The sequence below is a fragment of the Arvicanthis niloticus genome, chromosome 1 (genome assembly GCF_011762505.2).
Source record: "Arvicanthis niloticus isolate mArvNil1 chromosome 1, mArvNil1.pat.X, whole genome shotgun sequence".
NCBI lineage: Eukaryota > Metazoa > Chordata > Mammalia > Rodentia > Muridae > Arvicanthis > Arvicanthis niloticus.
The window spans coordinates 76,820,045-76,842,660 of record NC_047658.1 but is presented as its reverse complement, the minus strand read 5'-3'; the positions used below and the strand labels follow the sequence as shown (position 1 = coordinate 76,842,660).

Sequence of the window (22,616 nt, the reverse complement as noted above, 5' to 3'; positions counted from 1 at the left end):
AATGACGGTTGTCTCAGGGGGAGCAGAACCGAAGCTCCCTCCCTGCCCCCACCCATCTAGCCCTGCCTCTCTGGCTCCACTGCAGCACCACTCCTGGGGTTTGTCTTTCTCCCAACAGCTCCCAGGCCTGCCTCTCTGATGGGCACCATTCTAGCCTGCACTAAATGATAACCATTCAAGGAGACATTAATGGCTTTTTAATGACACTGGTTCCAATTATGGAATCACTGCCAAGCCCAGGCTGCCAGCTGCAGCCCCGCCAGGAGGCTCAGATGGAGACAGGACACTGATGGATGGGTCTCCCAGCTGACCCTGGTGGCTCCTTCATTATGGTCACCTCCTACTGGCAGCCAGACCTAGAAGACCAAAGAATGTTCCAGTCATGGCTCTAGTCTTCAGAATCCCCCAGTTTGGCTGCTCTACCCAGGGTCAAAAAGGTGGCAACTTCAACACCCATAGAATCAAGCTATCTACAGCCACTTATACCCTGGAGGGATCAGTCTAGGGACTTAGTGGGCTGGGAAAGCCCAGTATGACCACTATTATTAGGAAACCTGTTTCTGTCCTTCTCTATATTCTTCTTTCCACTTTGTAAGCTCCAGCTAATCCACCCTTATGACCAGAGGCACAGGCCACAGGGCACAGGGCACAAAGCAATGTAGAGACAAGACTCAGCCATCTGTATCCAAGTCTACTTTACAACCTGTAAACCCTTTCTATCTACATCATCCTTTCCTCAGTCACAGCAGAGGCTGCTCTAAACCTAAGAACCAGAGCAATGGGCTCTAAGGACAAGCAACCCGGAGTACGAGGCTGCAAGTCTGTGCTTAATGCGTGAATGAGAGACGTCCATATCCATGGCTCCCACTAACTAGCAGCTGCCTGGCACATGGTTGGAAACGGGGGCAGTTCCGTAAGTGGAGAGGAGCTCTCACCTCTGAGGATGAGCCATCTCCTTTCCGGCCAGGGGTTCCCAAACACACTAGGTGAATTAAAGCTGCTGGAGGCCTTGGCCTTGGCTTGGTAATTCAGAAATACTGGGGTGGGGAGGGGTGGGAGCCATGCTCCAGAAACAATTTTGTTCTTTTAAGCAAGCACCATGGGGTCCTCTAATAATCGGCCATGCAAATGACTTTTTGTAACCACAGGTGGTAATCATCAAAGAATAAAAAACTGTAGTTTCAAGAAGGAATCGCTTGAGATTGTCAAAAAGAGGCACCTGAGGCTAAGCCTGGCAGCAGAACTGAAGGTGTGAGGGGAGGGGGTCTAATGAGATCCAAAAGGACAGGAAACCCAGAGAGTTGCTTAGACTCAACCCAAGGAAGAGCCTTCCATTCACAACTGGCTGATGGAAGATGTTTGGCAGAAGTACATACATACACACATACAAACATACATACAGACATACATATATACATACATACACACATACAAACATACATACAGACATACATATATACATACACACATACAAACATACAGACAGACATACATATATACATACACACATACAAACATACAGACAGACATACATATATACATACACACATACAAACATACAGACAGACATACATATATACATACATACACACATACAAACATACAGACAGACATACATATATACATACATACACACATACAAACATACAGACAGACATACATATATACATACATACACACATACAAACACATATATACATACATACACACATACAAACATACATACATACACACATATAAACAGAAATACATACAAACATACATATAAACATATATACGAACATACATATAGACATACATATATACATACATACAAACATACATATAAACATATATACAAACAATACATACATACATACATAGTAGAAAAAAGAAATTGTGAGGGCCTGTGAGGGCCATGCAGCCTGAGATTCTCTATGACTGGAGCTGTACCTTTCAGGGGTTCAGGAGGCCTCACTGTGATGGGACCAGGAAGCTGAGGAATCCCTAGAAGTTGTTTCAAGTTTGACAGCACTTGGATCTAGAGAGGCAGCATTTCCTCCATGCTGGGTGGTGCTGGATGCTCTGTTGGATGTCACAAGAGGTTCCCGCTCCCAAGGAGTTCATGATTTGGTGGAGGAAACCCTGGGCACTGCAGGCAAGAACACTGAAGATGGATCTCAAGGGAAGGCTCTGCATTTAAAAGTGCTTACTGCTCTGGCAGAGAACCTGAGTTCAGTTCCCAGCACCCACATGGCAATTTACAACTGCCTGTAACTCCAGTTCCATGGGATCTCATGCGGTCTACTGGCTTCCATGAACTCCTGAATGCACATGGTACACATAAACTTACACAGGCACAGGCACAGGCACAGGCACACGAACACGCACGCACACACACACACACACACACACACAAACAACCACCAACTGCACAGGCCTATGACATGCCTGAAGCTACAGTCCTTCCTTGGAATTCTATCCACCTACAACTTATAAAAAGCCACAGAGTCATACATTACAGGTGTCTAATACTCTTCAAGAATACAGGTGAAGAGAAATGGAGGAAAAATGACCCTAGTTGTTGATCTTTATTAATGGAATGGCTCCCTTTTAAGTCAGAATGTGAGCTTAATCCATGATCATTAGAAACTGAGCCAAAATTACCCCTAAGAAGATTAGCACCAACTATCACTGCTTTGAGGAAAATGAGCTGAGCCCAGGGAATTCAGGATGCAACCATGAGGGGTGGGAGGGGGAGAGGGGGGAGAAGACTTTCAGAAGAGCTAACATGTCAGTCTCTCTCCCCCATACGCCACATTCCAGTCTGGTGTGCTGTGGCATCAGGGAAACCTCATGCTAGTCAAAGCACGTGTATGCATGCTGCCCACTGCCCAGCTGCCAAGAGAATATGCTTTGTCTTCTGTCCCAGTTTTCTGCCACCAGACAGACCTGTGGCTTTGCCTGCAATCAACAGCCTAGTAATTTGAAGAAGGGTCATTTGCATCGTCTCACAGGACAGGTCTTCCTCACTAGGAAGTCTATTCCCAAACCCAGTGCTTTTCCAGGCTCTGTACATGCCCAGAATGACTGAACAGGGCAAGGAGGAGCCTTCTGATGATAGCCCACCCCCAGCTGATACCCACCCTCCCCACTGTACAGAACAAGAAGGGAGGTGACAGGAATGGAGAAAGGAAGCAGGGTGGGCCACAGGGTGCCAAGCTGCTTTCAGGGCTAGGCTTCCAGGGTGGCAGGATTCTTTGCTCTCAGCTGAGTGTGGGAGGGAGAATGGGGGGTGGTTAGGCTTGGGCTGGGTTGAGTGCCAATCACCCATTTCAGGATACTAATGCCCGGGGCACTTGCAACAGATTTCTCAGAGATAATCCTACCTTTCAGAGGTCTCTTTTCCTAGGAGCAGAATAAACCCTCCTTATCTTCAGGTAGATTTTTTTTTTCTCTACAAGCTTTGCAAGTTGCTTCAGTCCTTAGGTCCCTGGTAGAATCAGTCTTGAATCGTAACCGGCCAAGACTTCCATTTTGCAAAATCTAAGCATGGCGTTATTGCCACAGTCATGGTGTAGCCTGTGGCTGACCAGTACCCAACAGCTGATCCCCTGTAGATGCTTCCACAGCACTGTTGTCTGTTCAGATCATAGGCACTGCCTTTCACCTTGCTGCCAGACTAATGATCAGAGATACTCTGTAGGGCTGCACATGAATCAAGAAAATACCAGAATGGCCCCAACACTGTGTGCACCCCCATCCTGGATATATGTCAAGGGCACATAGTCTTTTGAGTTAGTACAACCCAGGGCCGGGGGTTTTCTCTCTTATCCATGTGGTGTGGGCTCACATGTCTGCAGGAGCCTGTGTATGACTCTCTGTCTACATGTGTCTGTGTGTGTGTTGGTGGAAGACAGAAAATAACTCAAAAAGCCCCCACAGAAGCTGAGCTCAGAGGCAGTAATTATTCTCAAGAAAATCCCTGAATTCCCAGGCCTATGACAGGTTCCTGTTGGTAGAAAGACCAGCTGTTTAACAAGCTTCAGGCAGTCCGAACTGGTTTCTAATTGGGGTTCTATCTGGCCAGACTCTTTGGAAGGGCTCTGTCAGAATCACTTTGCTTCAGTGACTGGACTCAGCATCCTTGCCTAGGCTACGTGGGTCCTGAGTGTCTGATTCTGCAACCCAACGAATATGCACCTGGGTCAGCAATAAAAAGTGGGTCTTAGCAGTCCAGCACCCTTTTTACACACATGCCTCTTCAGGAGGCTTTAGAGACAGCCTGTAGCCCCTGGCAACTAGAGAGCCAATGAGTGGCCACGGATACGGCGCTGCTATGGCAATGAGCTCTTTTCCCTGGTAATAGAATTGAGTAGAGTGGATGGAGAAAGGCCTGCACCTGTGTGAGGCTAGAGACCACCCCTCCCCCACCACTCACACAAGAAAACCTGAGCCTCTCTTAGGTCAGCTCAACCAAGTATCCAGAAACAGGAGGTGGGTCAGTGCTCCTGAGTGCACATGAGCGTGTTAGAGCAATTCTCTGTATTGTGAGCTAATCCTGCTAACAAGAAGGTTACTACTGAATCTCTGAAAGGTACTGAATAGTACTTATGAGTAGGTAATATGGTGTATTCCTATATGCACAGATTTGAAGGTATGCACCTGTGCAAGCCCCAAATTAAGGTCTACTGAGATATATGGGTACATGTAAGCTGCCATGTGGCCTGGGTTCTAACTGTCTCAACGAATCCATGTTTTGGGGATAAGAATTGAACAGCAGGGGCATATTTGACCCAGCGTGCAGATGCTCTGTGTGTGCAAGCGTGAAGATGCAGGGATGTGTGCGCACAAGCTATCCAGACGCATGTCCTGGGTGCTGGGCCTAGGAAGCAGCTGGCTCACAGCAGTTCCTTTCTCCATGTGCCACCCGACTCAACAAGCCTAGAGATCTTTTCAGAACCTTTGGATGTAGAGGCGGGTGGAATAGGGCAGGTGGCTTCGAGGCCCTCAAAGTTGGGATGGAAACGCCCGGCACCTCCAACCCGTGCTCCCGGTGTTGGAAAGGATACGGAGGGAGCAGTACCCTCCCTCCAGGCCAGATGGCCCCGACGGACGCTGCATCCCGACTTGGGGAGTGGTGGGTGCCCTAGCCACGCGCTCCTGCCCTCCCTCTGCCCTCAGCGTTTGAATGGGGGGGGGGGGGGGGTTGACCGTGCCCGGAGCCCGGGAAGCCGGGCCCGCGTACCTGTAGGGAATCCAGTCGGAATGCGGCTTGGAAGTCATGTCTCCCGGGGGCGGGGCGGCGGCTGCGGCTCCGGCAGCCGGGACCGCTCGGGGCTGGCGCGGGGACCCTGCTCAACTCTCGGGCCGCCCCGGGCCGCATCCTCCCGGGCCCGACCGCTGGGCCCCGCCGAGGCCCTCTCTGCACGCCAGGGCCCCGGCCGCAGGCTCCCAGAGCGGTTGTCTGCGCGGTGCAGCGCGGAGGGAGAAGCGGCGGGAGTGCGCGGGGCCGCGGGAGCGCGCGGGCTGGAGCGCGCTGGAGGCGGGAGAAGCAGTCCGCACCGCAGGCGCCGGGTCTGGCGCCCCAGGCTGAGCCTAGCGTGGCAGCCGCCGCTCCGCCCCTGGCCCCGCCCCGACGGAGACCCACCCCGGTCCGTGGATGCAGACTTCGAGGGATGCCCATTCTCTGCAGGAAGGATGCTGTCACCTAGCCTCAGTTTCTCCCTCTAGGACCTCGGCTATCCTTCAATCCTTGACTTTCTCAGATTTACCCTGAACTCAACTCAGGAAACCTCTGGTCTGAATACTGACTGAGTCCCTGATTCCTTTTCAATTTCCCATTTCAAGTGCCTGCCTCCCGAACCTTCTGATCTATAGTTTAGTAAGCGTGTTTCCTCTGCCTGGGTCATTCTTTTGGACCTGACACTTCCTGTCTATGCTTCCACAACCAAGGGAAGAGTTCTGCTTACTGTTGCACACCAGGCCCTTAGAAAGTTGGAGCATTAGTGGGCACAACAGCTTTGAGAAGCAAATATTTTGTCTGTATTTCCCAGAGAATGAAGTCTGAGAAATGCTTGACCTAAGGTCAAGCAGCAAGGAAATGTCGGAGCTGAAGTTGAACCAGGATCTCCTATCCCTCAAAGCCCTTTTAGAGGGCACCAAAATCTCAAGAAAGATCCCCTTAACCTCGCCCTGCAGTGGTGGCACACGCCTTTAATCCCAGCACTTGGGAGGCAGAGGCAGGTGGATTTCTGAGTTCGAGGCCAGCCTAGTCTACAGAGTGAGTTTCAGGATAGCCAGAGCTACACAGAAACCCTGTCTCAAAAAAAAAAAAAGGGGGGGGGGTCCCCTTAACACCTTGAATGCTGTTGAGGTCCTGGCTATGCCTAGGGCCCACACTTAATAACCGGCAGGGGAAGGAAGGGTGGAAGATCCATAATAGGGCTAGCTGGAAGCGGGGAGAGGCCGGGTACCCAGCAATGTAGGCGGCTGAGAGGCCAGCCTGAACCTCATGATGGGGATCAGGGAAGGGACTACTGATGAACACAGACCTTATACACTCCTCAAGTGTACCTCAGGCTCAGCAGCACGAGAGAGCCAGAAAAGCCTCCATGGAGAGAGATTCTGGCAGGACTGGGAGGAGTGTGGTAATGACCCTCATGCTTAGGGTGGGTCCCATCTTACTGTCCTGGGGATTATTCCAGCTTCCCAGTCTTGTCTGCCCCATAAACTACAAATACAATAATGATGATGAAAGGACTGCTTGGTGAGTTATCAGAAGTTGGGGCTTTGTTAGGTGAGATTTAAATAACCACTGGCCTAGGAACTGCACTATTTTTTTTTTTCAGCAGAGGAACTGAAGCACAGAGAAGACAAGCATACTGCTCAAGGCTGCACAGGTAGTCCTTGGTGAAGCCAGCATTCACTTACTAGTTCCCAGTCCACACTCTTCACCCTCTGCGATATGCATGTGTTCACTCTTAAATCCTTCTCTGTCTAGCTTAGCTCCCCAAGCACTGTTAACTTTGATTATTTATCAACCTCTCAAGGGCTATTATGGTCACATAGGACCTTCAGAAAAAGAAAATTACCCGAGAGTAGGGTGCAGTGCAAAGCTGCTGCCTGGACTTCAGAACAGCAGATTAAGGATAGTTGGTCCCTCCTTCCCTGGCAGCCAGAGCACAGCAGCAAAGCTACTCCCCCAGAGGCTGCTCTCCTTTAGGCCAGAGACCTGCATAAAAGGTGTGTGAGAGGCGTTGACCCCTGAACTCCCTGTTGTCCATACCACCTCTGCCAAAGTTATAATTATTTGTTATCTACCTCTGTAGGATGACAAGCGTCTGGAAGACTTCCCTGTCAAGACGTTGAGGCTGTCTTTTCCCCTTTCTTTCCAAATTATCTGACACCTTAATGCAATCAGAATTAAGTTGGAAGGTCTCTGGAGCCTGAAGTAATTGAATCTATTAAACAGACACTCCTGGCTCTGTCCTAAGGGAGCAAGATCTGGGGGAAGAGTGAGGTGCAGAAATGAGACGCTTTCTGTGGCTTCTCTTTCTGCATGGGCTGTGTGTGCATGTGGGATTCAGAAGAGCCAGGAAGACTGCCAGTGCACGTATGAGTGTGTGTGTACCTAAGAACATGTGTGTACATGAGATGTGGGAGGACCAAGAACCTGTATGCTATTGCATGTGTAAAGGTGTGTGTACATGTGTATGTGAATTTGTCTGTCTATGAGTATGCTTGCACATCATATATGGGGAAGCCAAGGATCTGTGTGCCAGTGCATAGTGTGTGTGTGTGTGTGTGTGTGTGTGTGTGTGTGTGTGTGATATTCAAGAGAAAGGGAAACAGTATAAGTATGTACACATGAGATATGAAAAGCTATTGAAGACTGTCAGTACGAGAGAGAGAGAGAGAGAGAGAGAGAGAGAGAGAGAGAGAACCAGAGCCTGTGAGCTCCTCTATAGACAGAGCTGATCTGCACAAAACTGGTGGCAGGGTAGGATGTGGGTGTTCTACAGGGTTTGTAGTGTCCACACTCAACTCACAGCTCATGGAAGGTTTTCCCACTTGAATGACATCACTGGTTCACCTGTTAAGTTAACCCCAGTGGCTGAATCAAAGGGACACTCTTGAAAGCCATATACAGAATTTTATATGAAGCTGCGGACTAAAAACATTATACATTTTTACAGTTGTGCTATATAAGTGACTTTGAAGAAGGGCATAAGCTTTTCAAATTTATCCACAGAAACAAGGTCATCTCTACTGAAACCCTTCTACACAGCAAGCCCAAGATGCCGTCTTCACCACTGGTCTAAATACCTTTAGCATGGGATATGTGCTAGTAATTTAAATTCTTCTTGTTACACTTTAGGTATTTAAAGTCTTAAGGGGGTGTGGCATCTGGGCTTGAGGACCCCAGTGCCAGCTCTCCTCAGCAAGATCAGTTCCCCTGGAGAAGAAGGTCTGCACTCTGGCACTTGGTTACTGCCATGTAGAGTCCTATGTCATCTATGCTTAGTCCAACAGTTTATTGAATGAGGTCACCTCTTTCAATTGTGGAAGCAAAGGGGTATGAATAATAAATATGTGCACAGGCTGAGCCCTGCCACGTGGCTTGGCATTGTGATCCTGCAGTCTGGCAAAAGCAACCCAAATCAATCGGATGTCTACTAGACATTACCGGGTCTGAGGCGGACGCAGGGTTTGGTGGCTGTGGAAGGGATAAGGGGCAAGACCACTCTCAGGGAATTTTCACTCTGGCAGTAGAAATGGAGAGAAATAATGACTACATCAGTAACCAAGTGCTTGTAAGGGAAGACCAGAGGAGGAACACCAGTGATAGTCAAAGGAGGAAGAGCATAGAAAGATCTATGAATAGGAAAGGGTAATGGTTGACTTGGGCCTTGAAGAGTGAGAAAGATCTTTTACAGATAGGTAAGAAAGGAAAGAGAGAAATTAATAGTTACCAAGAGACTATGAACCATGAATATCAGATACTATATTCACTCCAAACTAAGTGTCATGAGCAAAGTCACGGACACAGAGGAGTGCACACAATGTACTTGAAACCCGAGGTGTTAACCAGTGTGCTGAATGGTCCTGGTGGCAGCAGATGGGCCTAGAAAGTTAGGTAAAGCTACATTATCTGCTAGTGTGTTTGGGCTCTAAGCTGAGAATGAACTGCTTAGGAGTAGCTGTTGGATAGCTAGAACTGGGGACAAGATAACCAAAGGAAACAAGGCTGATAAAGAAATAGTCCAGAAAACTGCTAGTAGGAAAAGAGAGGAAGAAGGGTGAGGACAGAATGTGTCTCAATAAGTACAGTTCTGCTAGTAATATTAAGCATCTGTGATGAGCTTAGAATGAGAACTGGTTTATGAGTGGGGTGCCCTTTTGAGCAGCCCAGCATGTTTCAGAGCTCTCAAAGCTGTGGTGTAGATGTGGCTAGCATGTCAGTGCCCAGACAGTACCCCGTGAAAGTCCTATGTGAAGAGCCACAAAGACCGTGAGCTAGCTCCACTGTGGAGGATGAAAGTGAAGGTAAGCAGGTGTGTGGCTGGCTTTGAAAACACTTAAGGTAATAAAAAAAATAGAGAAACAGCCTATTCTCCAAAGCACCGCTGAACACAATAGCACATAATTACATACGCACAAGCATAGTGTTCAAGGTTCTAAGTTCTGAAGGCATTTTTAAAAAGAGCCAATACAACAGCTATGATATCAATGTGTGATAACAGAGAGCCACTGGGTTCGGATCATACAGGATTGTCATTTGCTGAGTGTCTTCTATGCCAGGCAAGTCTTCTGTATAGTTCATAAAAACAAATCTGGGTGACAGATGATAAAATGGAATTCTTCTGCTCCAGGTTCCAGTCAAAGATCTGAATTAATAGATCACACCTTCGCCGGGCAGTAATGACCCACGCCTTTAATCCCAGCATTTTGGGAGACAGAGGCAGTTGGATCTCTGAGTTTGACAGCTTGGTCTACAAAGCCAGTTCCAGGACAGCCAGGGCTACACAGAGAAATCTTGTCTCAAAAAAGAAAAGCAAGACTTTGAAGAGCCTGGATCTGTGCCCCAGCCAGCAACCATCTTGGCACATACAAGAGATGCTTCGAAGAAGGTCGGGGGGGGGGCGAGTTTAGAAGGAATTTTAGAGAAAGCCTTAGGGCCTAGTGACTCCTAATAATTGGTAAGTGTGGAGTAAGCTATTGTCTTCACCCAAACCCAGTGAGTAAGGCTTTGCAGAGACCCACAGTGGAGTTTAATGTGTGGCCATAATGTCTTGGGGCACTATCCATGAAAAATATACAGAGCCAGTAGCAACTTGCCTCTTCCCTGATGGCAGGGAGGTTGTGAGGACTCATTACAGGCTTGTGCCCCAGGTTTGCAAGGCAAAGGGACAGGGGTGGTTCCTGTGAATCCTAACCCCAGGATACCCAAGCATGAGTGGCTTAGGTGCAGGCCAAGTCATCTCCATTGTAGGAGGTGATGACTGCAGGGAGGGAGCAAGCCTGAGCTTTCTAGGGCCTGAGAAAAGAACTGGAAAAGAAGCTCCAGAGAGGAATCTGCTAGAAGGAACATCAGTGATAGCATGGTCTCCAGGATCCCACAACAGCACTCTAAAGAGAGGGAAGGCCAGGACAAACCATAGCAGCTCCTCAGAGTGCAGTCTTGGAAGAACCCTGACTCCCCCTCCTCCCATCTCCTTCCTTCCACCAAGAAGCCAGCAGAGGGGTCAGATAGTTCTTTGTAAGCTCACCCTCTTCTGTAGGACACTGTTCTATGTCAGACTGTACTGGGAAGGGGTTGTTAAAGTAACTGAAGTCTTTTGGGGGAAAGGGATGCAGTTCTATGGTAGAAACCTTCCCTACCATGCTCAAGGTCCTAGGCTTGATCCTTGGCATCCCATCATGCACACAGAGATGGCTATTTTTAGTCTAATAGGACACACGACAGATCAGACAACTCTGGGTTGCCTGAAACGGCCATAAAAGCCCAAAGGTTTAGTCTTAGGACTGAATTTCATCTAATTCTAGGGAGAAAGAGGCTACATGGAATAATGTAAAGAGATCAAAAGAGACAAAAATAAATTGGTTTTACGATGCTCATGAGTCACGCTCATTCAGCTTGCTCACACATGGCTCCTCTCATCATCCCCACATCACTTGAGAAAACTGCTACTGTGACCCTCAGTTTACAGATGAAGAAATAAAAGGGTACAACATTCCTCAAGGCCATGCCCACGATAAACAATTAGAGTTCAAGTTCAAACTCAGGCAGCAGAGAGTTCCGGAGCCCATAGGCTTAACTACCATCCTCTAGAGAAAACATAGCAAGAGGCTGAGCTTTTGACTCAGAATCGTTCCAGAGTTCTAGCCAAAGGAAACATGCCTGTTGACGCAGAAATGTATTCATTAACATTTTATTTTAGAATAGAGGAAATCAGCAGAGGTGGGGATGAATGTCTATTGATTGGGATTCAGTTGAATAAATAAATTCTGACTTCGCCAGATGGTTCACAAAGCATCCTTTATGGGAAACACTTAAAAGACAGAAGAACAGATTAATGTGATGGGACACTGGCAATAAATGAATGGTCTCATTAAAAGTAAAACTGCCCAGCATGAGAACGGCACAGTCTAGTGTCATTGGCTACAGCACCCCAGGGACCACATTCTCCATTTCTTTTGGTTCCTCCTTCCAGAAGCTCCCAGCTTTTGGCACCTGAGACCTAGTGATCCCTGCATAGCAGGCAACATCCCAACTCTCAGGGTTAGGTAGATAAACAAACAATGTCTAGGCACAATGCACGAATTTGGTTAAAAAGAAAAACAATTTGAAACCATGTAGGCTGATACACCGTGAGTCACCGTGGGCGATATGATACAGCAGTAGGAAAACAGTGCAAGTAGTTCTACTAATACAAGCAGAGTAAGAAGTGTCCACAATTCTTGGTCTGTTATTCATTTTTTTTGCATGTGCATGTGTGTGCACACTTATGCATGTGGAGGCTAGAGGTCAACCTCCAGTTGTTTTTCAGGAGTCGTGTATTTTATTTTTTGAGCTAATCTACTGATGGGATCTGGGGTTCTCTGTTTTTAGGCGAGACTGGCTGGCCAGCAAGCTTCAGGGCTGCTTCTATCCCTACTTCCCCAGCACTCAGATTACAAGTGCCTGCTACTATATCCCCTCACATTCCCCTGCTTTTTACATAGGTTCTGGGAATGGAGTGCAGAGTCTCTCACTTGTACAGCCTGTGGTTATTTTACTAGCAGTACAGAGGTGCAAGAAGGATGCTAAATCATTGTGCCTGCCCTTCATCTAACACAACCTTGCTCCATCTTGAGGAACTGCCTGAGCACCTGCCCTTCCCTCCGGGCAAAGAGACTCAGAGTAGAAGCACTGTGTCCCTAGTTCTAAGGTTGTTTGTTTGTTTGTTTTTTGTTGTTTGTTTGTTTGTTTGTTTTTGCTTGCATTCTCCCCTAAGCAGACTGGTCCAGCTCTCCTAGGAACTGAGGCTGAGATTTAAAAGAGAAGATAAGAGGTCCACCTCCCCACTGCCTACCCCCTCGCCCCCCCCCCCCCCAGCCTAGACTCCAGGAGTGCTTGTTTTCCTGGCATTATTGGATTTGCAGATAAGCAACAGGGAATTAGGCTCATCAGGGATGGAGGGAGGGAGCCCTCATTTGTCCATAAGGCAGGATTTATCTGGAGGAGCCTTCTCCTTTGTCAAACAGAGCCATTTCCTTTGTATTCTCCAGCAAAGGACATTTTATTCCATAACCTTTCTGCTGCAAAGCCCAGGAGTGTGGATTTTTGACCTGTTTTTTTCCCCCTTATCTAAGAAAACCAAGGTTATTTAAAGGTTGAAATGCATTTTTAAACAGTCCTCTCCCAAATTCATAAACTAACTAGAGGAATCAGTCTCTGAAATATAATGTCAACTATTTGCTAAATTTAGTACCCCAAAACCCTGATATGCATCTTTTTCTGAGAGGGAAGGGAGTCTCTACCCCTTCTTTATGACTGCTGCCGATTCATGAATATCAGACTCCAAAGCTACCTGATCATTGAAGATACTGAGTCTTACAGCACTGTGCTTCCTTGATGCCTTTGTTTTCCCATCTGTGGAATGGAATGAACGTTTTATAAAGTATCTAGTTTAGAGACACTGAGGACACAGGGGAGAAAACCCAGTCCTGGGTTCTGCCATGACTCTGTCATTCATGGACTATGTCCTTGAGGAATCCTCTTTGCCTCCTGAAAAATCAGGCTGGTTCCAAAGGTTCTATCCAGAACTGGCTTTCTCAGACATTTTGACTTTTTACAGTGTGACTGTTGGGAGATGAAAGATGGTTGTAGTTTGCTCAACTCTGCAGTAAGGATAGAACCCTCATGTTCCACAGAGGAAATGCTGGTATCAAACACAGGCAAGAGTTCAGGAAAAGGCTGGGTTTTCTTGTCCTCTTGGTATTGCTATTTTGTGGGCTCCAGGAACCACTCTCATGGTGTCACCTACATTTCTCCATCTGTGGTGGTTTGAATAGGTTTGGTCCCTGTAGATTCATGTGCTTGAGGGCCTGGCCATAGGGAATGGCACCATCAGGAGGTGTGGCCTTATTGGAGGAGGCGTGTCACTGTGTAGGCGGGCTTTGAGGCTGCCTATGCTCAGGCTCAGCCCAGTGCTGAAGACAATCCCCTAGTTCTAAGGGTCCCCTGGCTGCCTTCAGATCAAGATATAAAACTCTGGCTCCTCCAGCACCAAGTCTGCCTGCACGCTGCCATGTTTCCTGCCATGATGGTAATGGACTGAACCTCTGAAACTGTAAGCCAGCCCCAATTAAATGTTTGCCTTCATAAGAGTTGCCTTGGTCATGGTGTCTGCTCGCAGCAGTAAAACACAAACTAAGGCACCATCTATTAGGTGGGGACGGTGTGGACTTGCTTACTGTGCTGTATGTGAGGCTGAAGAGAGACGGTAAGAAAGGGAGCCTGTGAATAACACATCTCCAAGCTCCAGAGTGAGGCAAGGCCATTCAGTCATTAGAGCTCCCACGGCTGAGCCCGAATGAAGGGCAGCAAAGCACCAGCAGGTACGACCCCACTGATTGCTCATAGCAACCTGAGGCACTCTTTCACAGGAAGGAGCAGATGTGCTGTGTGGGTAGTCAGAATACAGGGGTTTACTCAGTTTCAACCAAGGTCTGGGCCACAGGGCTGCTGCCCACAGAGGAGATAGGGATGAGAAGAGATGATCCTAGCTAATGGCACTCAGAGGGAGTGGGTCAGGTTCCCTTCCCTTCTGTGTGTCTGGCCTGGGATGACGGAATGTATAACTGATTTCCAGACCTTCAAGTGAGATCATGCCCAGGGTGGTGGGGCCAGATGGGGCAGCACATTCCTCAGGCTTGTCTACTGGCCTCACCAGTCTCTTCTGATTCCTGGTGCTCATCATGGTCTACCTTCTTTCCAGGTCTCTGTTTATTCTACAGCTACTTCCTTCCCATTTCTGGTCCTGCTGCCCTGAGCCAAAAGGGGTGCAGGAACATAGGGTCGAGGGCTATATAGTCAGCGGGACAAAGCCCCTGCTTCTGAGCTGGACTCCTCAGGCTAGTTGGATATAACCCAATCCTCACAGGCATCAGACCTTCTGAAGGTCTCCCTTGGAGATAGATGAGCTAAAAACACCCTCAGAAGGAACCACAGAGGTTTCAAACTGTCTCCTGTGGGCAGAGCCCTCACCTCCAGCTCAGGACACACTTTGCTCCATGACCCTGGTGCTTCCCCAGGGCTCCACCCTGTGTTCTAGCTCCCAGACTTATGCTTCAGCCCATCTGCTTTCTGTGGATTATTGCCACTCATTCATCTTGCCAAATCTAATGTCTAACCCTATTTTCTTCACTCCGGTGGACTTTAAGGATCCTTATTTGGCCCTTTGCAGGTACCTAGACATTTGCTAATGTCATTGCTGGTATCCTCACGTTATGAAAAACGCAACCAGCATCTCAGACATCAGGAAATTTAAGTTCTAGGCCTGAGTTCCTAGCCTCCTCTGTGCCCATAGGAACGTCTCTTCCCAGATCCCTTGGCCTCAGTGTATAGATCTGTGAGGAGGGGGTTAGATCTCTAAGCCACCAGAGTTGTATGAGTTCCTATCTGGTGACAGTTTAGGACAAATGTTTTTCCCTTCAGCTTTCAACTGCTGTAGGAAGACAGACCCAGCAAGATGCTCCTCAACCCACCCCACATGTAGAAAACAGGAAGGTGGGAAGGGCAAAAAGCATCCAGGCAACTGGCCTCCACTTCCTCCATCCCCATGGGAAGGAACAGGGGTGACAAGTGGTATGTGCCACACAGGAGGAAAATTCCAGTGCTCAATGGATATGTGGAAAACCTATCTCCTCCCTTCGGCCATCTTCCTGTGACAGTTAATCTGTCACCAGATCCTGTGATGTTTAATCTTGCTCATCATGCCCAGTGCCACTACTACCTTAGCTCACGATGATCTGTGCTGGTTTGAAGCAGACTCGGCCATGAGCTTCCTCGGTGTGTCCTAGGAGCTGAAGAGTTAATACAGGAAAGCCACTAGGCCTTGGGAGTTGTTATATAAGGAACTGCACCCCCTTTCCCTCTGGCCCCCCTGCAGTCTGTTCTCACATGGCAGAGAGTGATCTTTGCAGAATGCAAATCCATCCTTGCACCTGCTGTTTAAAATCCTTTGCCGACTTTCATGCTCTGAGGCCAAAAATTTTTAAAGTGCCTGCAAAGTGTATGGTTTCTGTTCTCCATTCATACTGGTCTCCACACGTGCTAGGTTCTTGATCTATCTACACTTCTCCTTGTCCTTTAATGAGTCTGGAGTCTACCTGCCATCCCCACACTCCCAGGTCCAGCCCCCTTCTCCAGGTTGAGGTTCAGTGGAAATAGCCCACAACCTACAAAGGCTACAGGACCAGATAACCTGCATTTCTCTAAAGTTCCTGAGGGGGCACTCATGAGCACTCATGAGCCTACCCTGGTAGAAAGGCAGACAATTTATATGACAGCAAATATAAATTGGGGTCTCAGTAGGATTTGAAGAAATCAACAAGAAAACTACAAGAATGGGGGTTTGTCAAAGGTGTCAGAATAAAAAAATAGTCTGATATAGAGATTAAAAAATATTCTGATATAGAGAATTATTACAAAGTGAAAAAGATCTCATTTAGAATGGTAGGACTATGAAGGAAACATCTTTTTTTTTTTTTTTGGTTTTTCGAGACAGGGTTTCTCTGTATAGCTCTGGCTGTCCTGGAACTCACTTTGTAGACTCAGAAATTCACCTGCCTCTGCCTCCCAAGTGCTGGGATTAAAGGTGTGTGCCACCACTGCCCGGCTGAAGGAAGCATCTTAAAATAATATAAATGAGGCCTATTGTGATCCATAGGAAGAAACTCCTAAGATGTAACTGAGATTTATATAAACAACTCAAGAGAGATTCCTAAGATGACTGTTTTAAAGACAATAATTCTTACTAATGACACTGTACTGCTAGAACAGTTCCAAGGGGTTCTGAAGCTCCATACAGTGCAGGGATTTCTTTAGCCCTGCCTTGGCATTGAGAGGGTGGTTGTGTACATGTTCATCTGTGCACACATTCGTGTCAGTGCATATGACACTATAGGTCAATGTTGGGTGCCTTTCTAGAGAGATTTAACTGAAAAGGGGAGACCGCCATGAATGGGGGCAACAGCTTTCCACGGGCTGGGCCCTGGACTAAATGAAAAGAAAAAGGCTGAGCACTCACTGCCATCAGTCTCTGCTTCCTTACTATAGAGGCGATGTGGCCGGCTGCCTCCTGCTCCTGCCACTGTGCTGTCCCTGACACGTGCACTGTCCCAGCCACGTGCACTGTATGCCTTCTTAAATTCTGTCCCAAATTAAATTCTTCCTTAAGTTGCTTTTGTCAAGGCAACAAGAAAATTATCAAATTCTCTCTCCCCACCCTCTCTCTCTCTCTCCCTCTCCCTCTTTCTCTGTCTTTCTCTGTCTCTGTCTCTGTCTCTGTCTCTGTCTCTCTCTCTCTCTCTCTCTCTCTCTCACACACACACACACACACACACACACACACACACACATCCCATTTCACCCAATCACTGGGCCTCTTTATCATGTTGAGAGCCATGTTTAACTGATCTGAATTACAGTTGCCTGGGATAGACTCTTCCCCTGCCCTTAATTCCTCTAGACAACCAAAAATAATATCTGAAAGGGGGAAAAAGAGAGTCAAAAGTAAAGGATACAGGCAAAGAAAATTCTGATAATGATTAGTGGGAGGAACACAAGTCCCGCCAGTTATCAGAGCATAGAGCTACAATAACTGAAACACTTTGGTTGTGGACAGAAGTCTCACATGGATCTTCAGTGGATGAAAATAAGAAACCCTGGGGCTGGAACAATGGCACAGGGGTTAAAAGCATTGGCTGCTCTTCCAGAAGACCCAGGTTTAATTCCTATACACACATGGCAACTAAATAGTCTGTAACTGCAATCCCAAGGGATCTGATGACCTCTTCTGGCCCCCATGGGCACCAGGCACATACAAGGTGCATAGACATATTGTAAAGTAAAAAAAATATAAAAATCATTTTATAAAATGTATATAGGCTTTTCTCTAAGCCTCACTTTAAAGGACATGGAAAATTTTCTCTGAAGCAAGCTAAAAATGTAGACTGGCTGGTTTCAGGAACCGGAAGAGAGGAATGCAAGTCATCTAGGTGGTGCTGAGAAACTAGTAACCACGATGACAGGGCAGGGCCGTGTCTGGAGCAACTGAGAAATAGTTGAGCAAGTGACAGGGCAAGGCCACAATGACATGGCAAGACCACATTTTTGAGAAGAATGAGTATACAGTGTGTTTTCCACATGACCCTGACTCCTCTGGAATTTTCCGCTGTTTTTATGTTATGTTTCTTTAGCAACCCCTCATCCCCTCCTCACTCCCCTGGCTTGTGGTTTTCCCCTTTTAAAAAGCCCCTCAGCCAGTCGGTCTTTGTCAAGTCAGCTCCTGCGTGGACAAACTGACCATTAGCTGGCTAACTCTCCCTAATAAAGCCGCTGCTGTTTGCATCCAGATTCGGTGTTTTGCGAGTTTTTGGGTGGTCGTGACTTCCCGAGATTTGAGTGAGGGTCTCCCTAGAGAGGGGGTCTTCAATATATATAAGCAAAACAGCCATACACTAAAAATGAAGCAATAATAAATAAATAAAATAATAATAAAACAACAAAAAACCCTAGAAAGCTATGCTTCTATGGTAACATTCTATTTCTATGGTAATATTCATTAACCCATAAGAATTTAATCATTAAGCGCCACTCATAATGCTAGTGAAATGTCAAAAGTTTAAATTAATTTATGGTTGTTATTTTCAGAGGAACAATTAAAGATTTAGAACTATGAGATCAGAGGCTAATTTTTTCAGTTCAAGTAACTTGCCATGGTGGTAAGGTTTGTGCAGAGAAAAAAGACAAGATGAATGGTTAGAGGGGGAAGAATCCTGGGCTTCCAGCCAGGGGTCTGAATTCCAGCCACAACTCCTCCCTGCTGAGCAATCTTGGGCTAGGCCTTCCCCCTTTCTGGGCCTCAGTCCAACATCTGAAAGATAAAGGATTAGTGTAGATGACCTCTGGGGCCTATCTAGCTCAGCTGTCTGGGATGCAGTGTCTACAGGTCTAGAAAGTAACACAGGAAGGCATTTGGATCTTTCATCCTCTGAATCATCAAGGGACCTCGCAGGCTACTTCTGTTTGGTGAGGCTCAGTGCACACTCTGGCCTGTTATCCTAAGGATTTAGAAGTGAATGGGGCATGGCCCAGGCCTGGGCTGTGAAGGTTAAGGTCAATGAAGAACATTGATGCAGACACAACAAACAAGAATCTCAGCCTACCACAACAGGAAGGTATGGAGGGAGGCTGAGGATCCAAGATAATAATGTTCAGTGAAAGTAGGTGACAAGGAAACTCCAGGAAGAGAACACTGGGATGGGTGGAGGAGTGAGCCTTTTGGGAAGGGATACATAGAAGGAAAAGGACTTGAAGAAGTATTTAAGGCCAAGGAGGTCAGCGTGTGTGTGTGTGTGTGTGTGTGTGTGTGTGTCGTGCTCACGTACACACACACGCAGAAATGGCACATGTCATGAAGGAAGCCAGAGGACAACCTTGGGTCTCAGTCTTTGCCCTCAACCTTGTTTGCGACAGTGCCTCTCTTTTGTTGTTTTTGCTGTGTACATCAAGGTAGCTGGTGCATGAGCTTCTGGGAAATTTATCTCTGCTTCCCATCTTGCTATAAATGTGCCTGGATTATAACTTGTGTCAAATGGACTTGGCTTTATATGGGTTCTGGGGATTTGAACTCAAGTCTTCACTCTTGCATGGCAAGTGCTTTATCCACTGAGCCATTTCCCCAACCTTTGAGTCTCTTAATAATGGGAAATGATAGGGGTTTGCTAGTACTTGGGAAATACCATGATCTGAAGCTAGGCATGGTGGTACATGCCTAAAACTCCAGCACTCAGGAAGCTGAAAAAGGAGGACTGCTGTGTGTTCGAGGTCATCTTGGGCTGTATAGCAAGACATTGTCCCAAATAAACAGAAAGAAGAACAAAAAAAGAGAAACAGAACTCTGTTGCTAAAGACACCATACACTTTGGTTACAGAATACAGAAAAGCAATGTTATAAATGAGCTGAAAGCTTCCTCCCTGCTGGCTAACCTTCAGTGCCAGAGGTTGCTGTAGAGGGAGTTGAGGCAAAAGGTCAGTAAGGATCTTCCCCAACTTTAGACCTTGTAGCCACTATACCAGCATGTCAGATACAAAGTGCTTATTGGTGCAATAGTGGCATGAGCATTGTGAGAGGTAACCAACTCCTCTCTGATTGAATCAAAGGCCTACTTTGTAGAAGGGAACTCATGCCCAGTACAGTGGACTGGTTGAAGGTTCATTGCTGAGGTAAACTCTACTACTTTTGTCCTGTAAATTGAACTTGTCAAACTGTCTCTTAAATATTGTTTATACCCATAGACTAGTGTTGTCTGAGGCCTTGATCAAAGAAGTGTCTCTTTGCAGCGAATGGTGGTTAAGACAGATTCAAGGCTGGTCACAGTGTTGAAAATAAATGCCTGCTGAGCGCTCAGCGTTAAACAGGATCCTCATAGCAGCCTCTCCAAGGCTAAGGGATATCGTGGAGAGAGGGAGCAGGAGGAGCTGGATGATGGGAAGCAGATCTGTGAAATGCTGTCTTATGAGCACAACATAGCCACGACACCAACGAACTCACAACTGCTGTGCACAGACCCCACACAAAACTGAACTAGTAAATATTCAGTCATAGATAGGAAAGGGGTTCATTGTGCCCCTGCCCCTCACCAGGGGAGCTAATGCAACCGAGAGCTGCTGTAGATGAAGAAGTCACTATCTGTAGTGATGTAACTACTGGAAGTTATGCACACTCTAGTGGACAGCACTAGTGGACCCACGCTCTTGCAGGAGGCCCTGGTTAGGCCAGTGGGTCCCAACGTAACAGACAGAAAGACAAGAAAGTGGGATGGAGAGTTGGTGGTAGGTATGGGGGGAGGATAAGAAAGGAGGTATGAGTGTGATCAGAAGTTGTTATACACGTGCTTGGACCTGTCAAAGAATAAATTAAACTGCCATAACAAAAATTAATGACATAAGTGAATAACAAAAGGGTAAGATAAATGCTGTGATATCTGAAGGGAGATCACAGGAAGCCATTGGAGCATCTGAGAGAAGCAGAGACACCTGTGAGCTTCGCTGGAGGGAGGGGCATTTGAGGCGCCCAGGACTCCAGACAGGAGGGCACATGCTCTGGAGACAGCTGCTGCAGCCGGGCTGCCTGGTCTGGTCTCCTAACCATGACTGCTGCACTGACTCACTCTGTCACCTTAAATCATTTCTCATCTGTAGATTAGACTTCCATGTCTGTCAGACTCCAAATCAGACATGCTGAGGTGTGTGATTTGTAGAGCAACGAAGGTATCTACAGCCACGGAAGCCTCCTACTGCGTGCCTGCATAGTTTTGGGCGCTTTCCATCACAGATGCTAGCCCACGTACAGTCCTACTTTTTAGAGAAAGAAACCAAGGCTCCACATTCTGCCAGGCATTTGCTTCTTCCTATGCTGTGTAGCTACCCAGCTAAATTCACCAGTCTTCCAGGCTAGATTAATCCAGACGCTTGTCTGTTCAGCGCTTGCTTCTGGTCCTCCCACAGGACATGCTGCCCCTTCCTGAGCTTTGTGTCCACCCCCCCTCTCCATGATCACAGTTTTTGTTTGTTTGGTTGGTTGGTTGGTTGGTTTGGATTTTTTTCTTTTTTCTTCTTTTTTTTTCTTTCTTTTTTTTTTTTTTTTTTTTTTTTTTTTTTTGCCTAAGATGGAGACTGACCTGGGCTTTCAGTCAGGCCCAACCTTTAGGGCAAAAGAAAGAAAACTCGTATTAACTGACCAAGAAAAGGAGGCATGGTGGTGCATGCCTATCTATGATAGCAGCATTCAAAGAGCTGAGGCAGGAAAGGAGCAAATTTAAAGCCATACTGGGCTACATACCGAGACCCTGCCTCAAAAAGAATCAAAAGGTCTACAGAGTATTTCCATGCATTCATCTCATTTGTTCTCCTCAGTTATGGATACCAGACCCAGAGACATTAACCAGAGGTCACACCATCAAGTACAGTGTCAGAATCAGAATCCATGATCTACATGTCTGTACCCAACCCATTCTCAACTGTCTGGTTGCCATGCCCAGACCCACCCAAAGCCAGCTCTACCCAAGTCCAGGTTTTATAAGCAACAGGCCAGGAGAAAATGAAAAAAAAAAAAAATTTTCTTTTGCTCAAGGTCTGACATCAGTGAGCTCAAGACACCTCTCACTAAAGCAATATGCAGTATCCTTTCTCCTTAGTCTGAATCTCATGATCCTAACCTGTCCTCTGCAGACAACTCTGCCCATCTAGGCGGTGGCTGGGAATGCTGCTCTGTGGCCAGCTTCCACCATTTCTCTGAGAGGTCGGGCCCCACTGTCTATCTACACTGACTCTTGTCCTCCCCTTGCTCCCAGGACACTGCTTCAAATTGGAGAAGCCCCTGGCCCTGGGCCTATAAGATCCCTTGGTTGCACACAGCATTGTACTCCACTCTGTCTCAAATACCCTTGGGGATGCTCATCTGTCTATTTGTTCTCAAGCCTACTAAGTCCTGTGGAGCCAGGATTTAAGCTCTCCTCTCTCATGCTCTGCTAGGTCCTCCATCCACCAGCCATGTCTGCCCTGACTTCTCTCCTCCCTCATCTGACCCGTCTGTCCTGATATTCCAGGAGGCCCTGCCGCCTGCAACATTATGCCATGCATCCATCCCCAGCTACTATGTCTTTCAGTCTCATTGTTTTGAGCCAAATTGTCTCTGATGAGCTGTCCCTGTCATTACCTGAGGGTAGTACTGGGCTCTTAATCAGACCACCTTTTCCTAATCCTCTTGCCTATAATTCCCATACTTAGACCTCAACCAAGGCATCAGGGCTCAGCCCCCAACCAGTGCTACAACCTTACCCAGACTGTTTTCTCTGTCCAA

General features: G+C 47.2%; 1 protein-coding gene across 6 annotated transcripts in view; it reads right to left on the bottom strand.

The window, feature by feature from the left end:
- Positions 1-22,616, bottom strand: part of Tub (TUB bipartite transcription factor) — an 84,903-nt gene that overhangs the window by 17,446 nt on the left and 44,841 nt on the right. Inside the window, exon 1 of one of the 6 annotated variants that reach the window (XM_076940557.1) lies at positions 5,228-5,486. The exons of 4 other annotated variants lie outside the window; for them this stretch is intronic. In XM_076940557.1, the coding sequence (XP_076796672.1) occupies positions 5,228-5,265 (38 nt within the window). In that variant the 5' untranslated portion in view covers positions 5,266-5,486. Of the gene's footprint in view, positions 1-5,227; positions 5,487-22,616 lie in introns of those variants that run through there. One more of the 6 variants, XM_034514409.2, reaches the window with a different exon arrangement.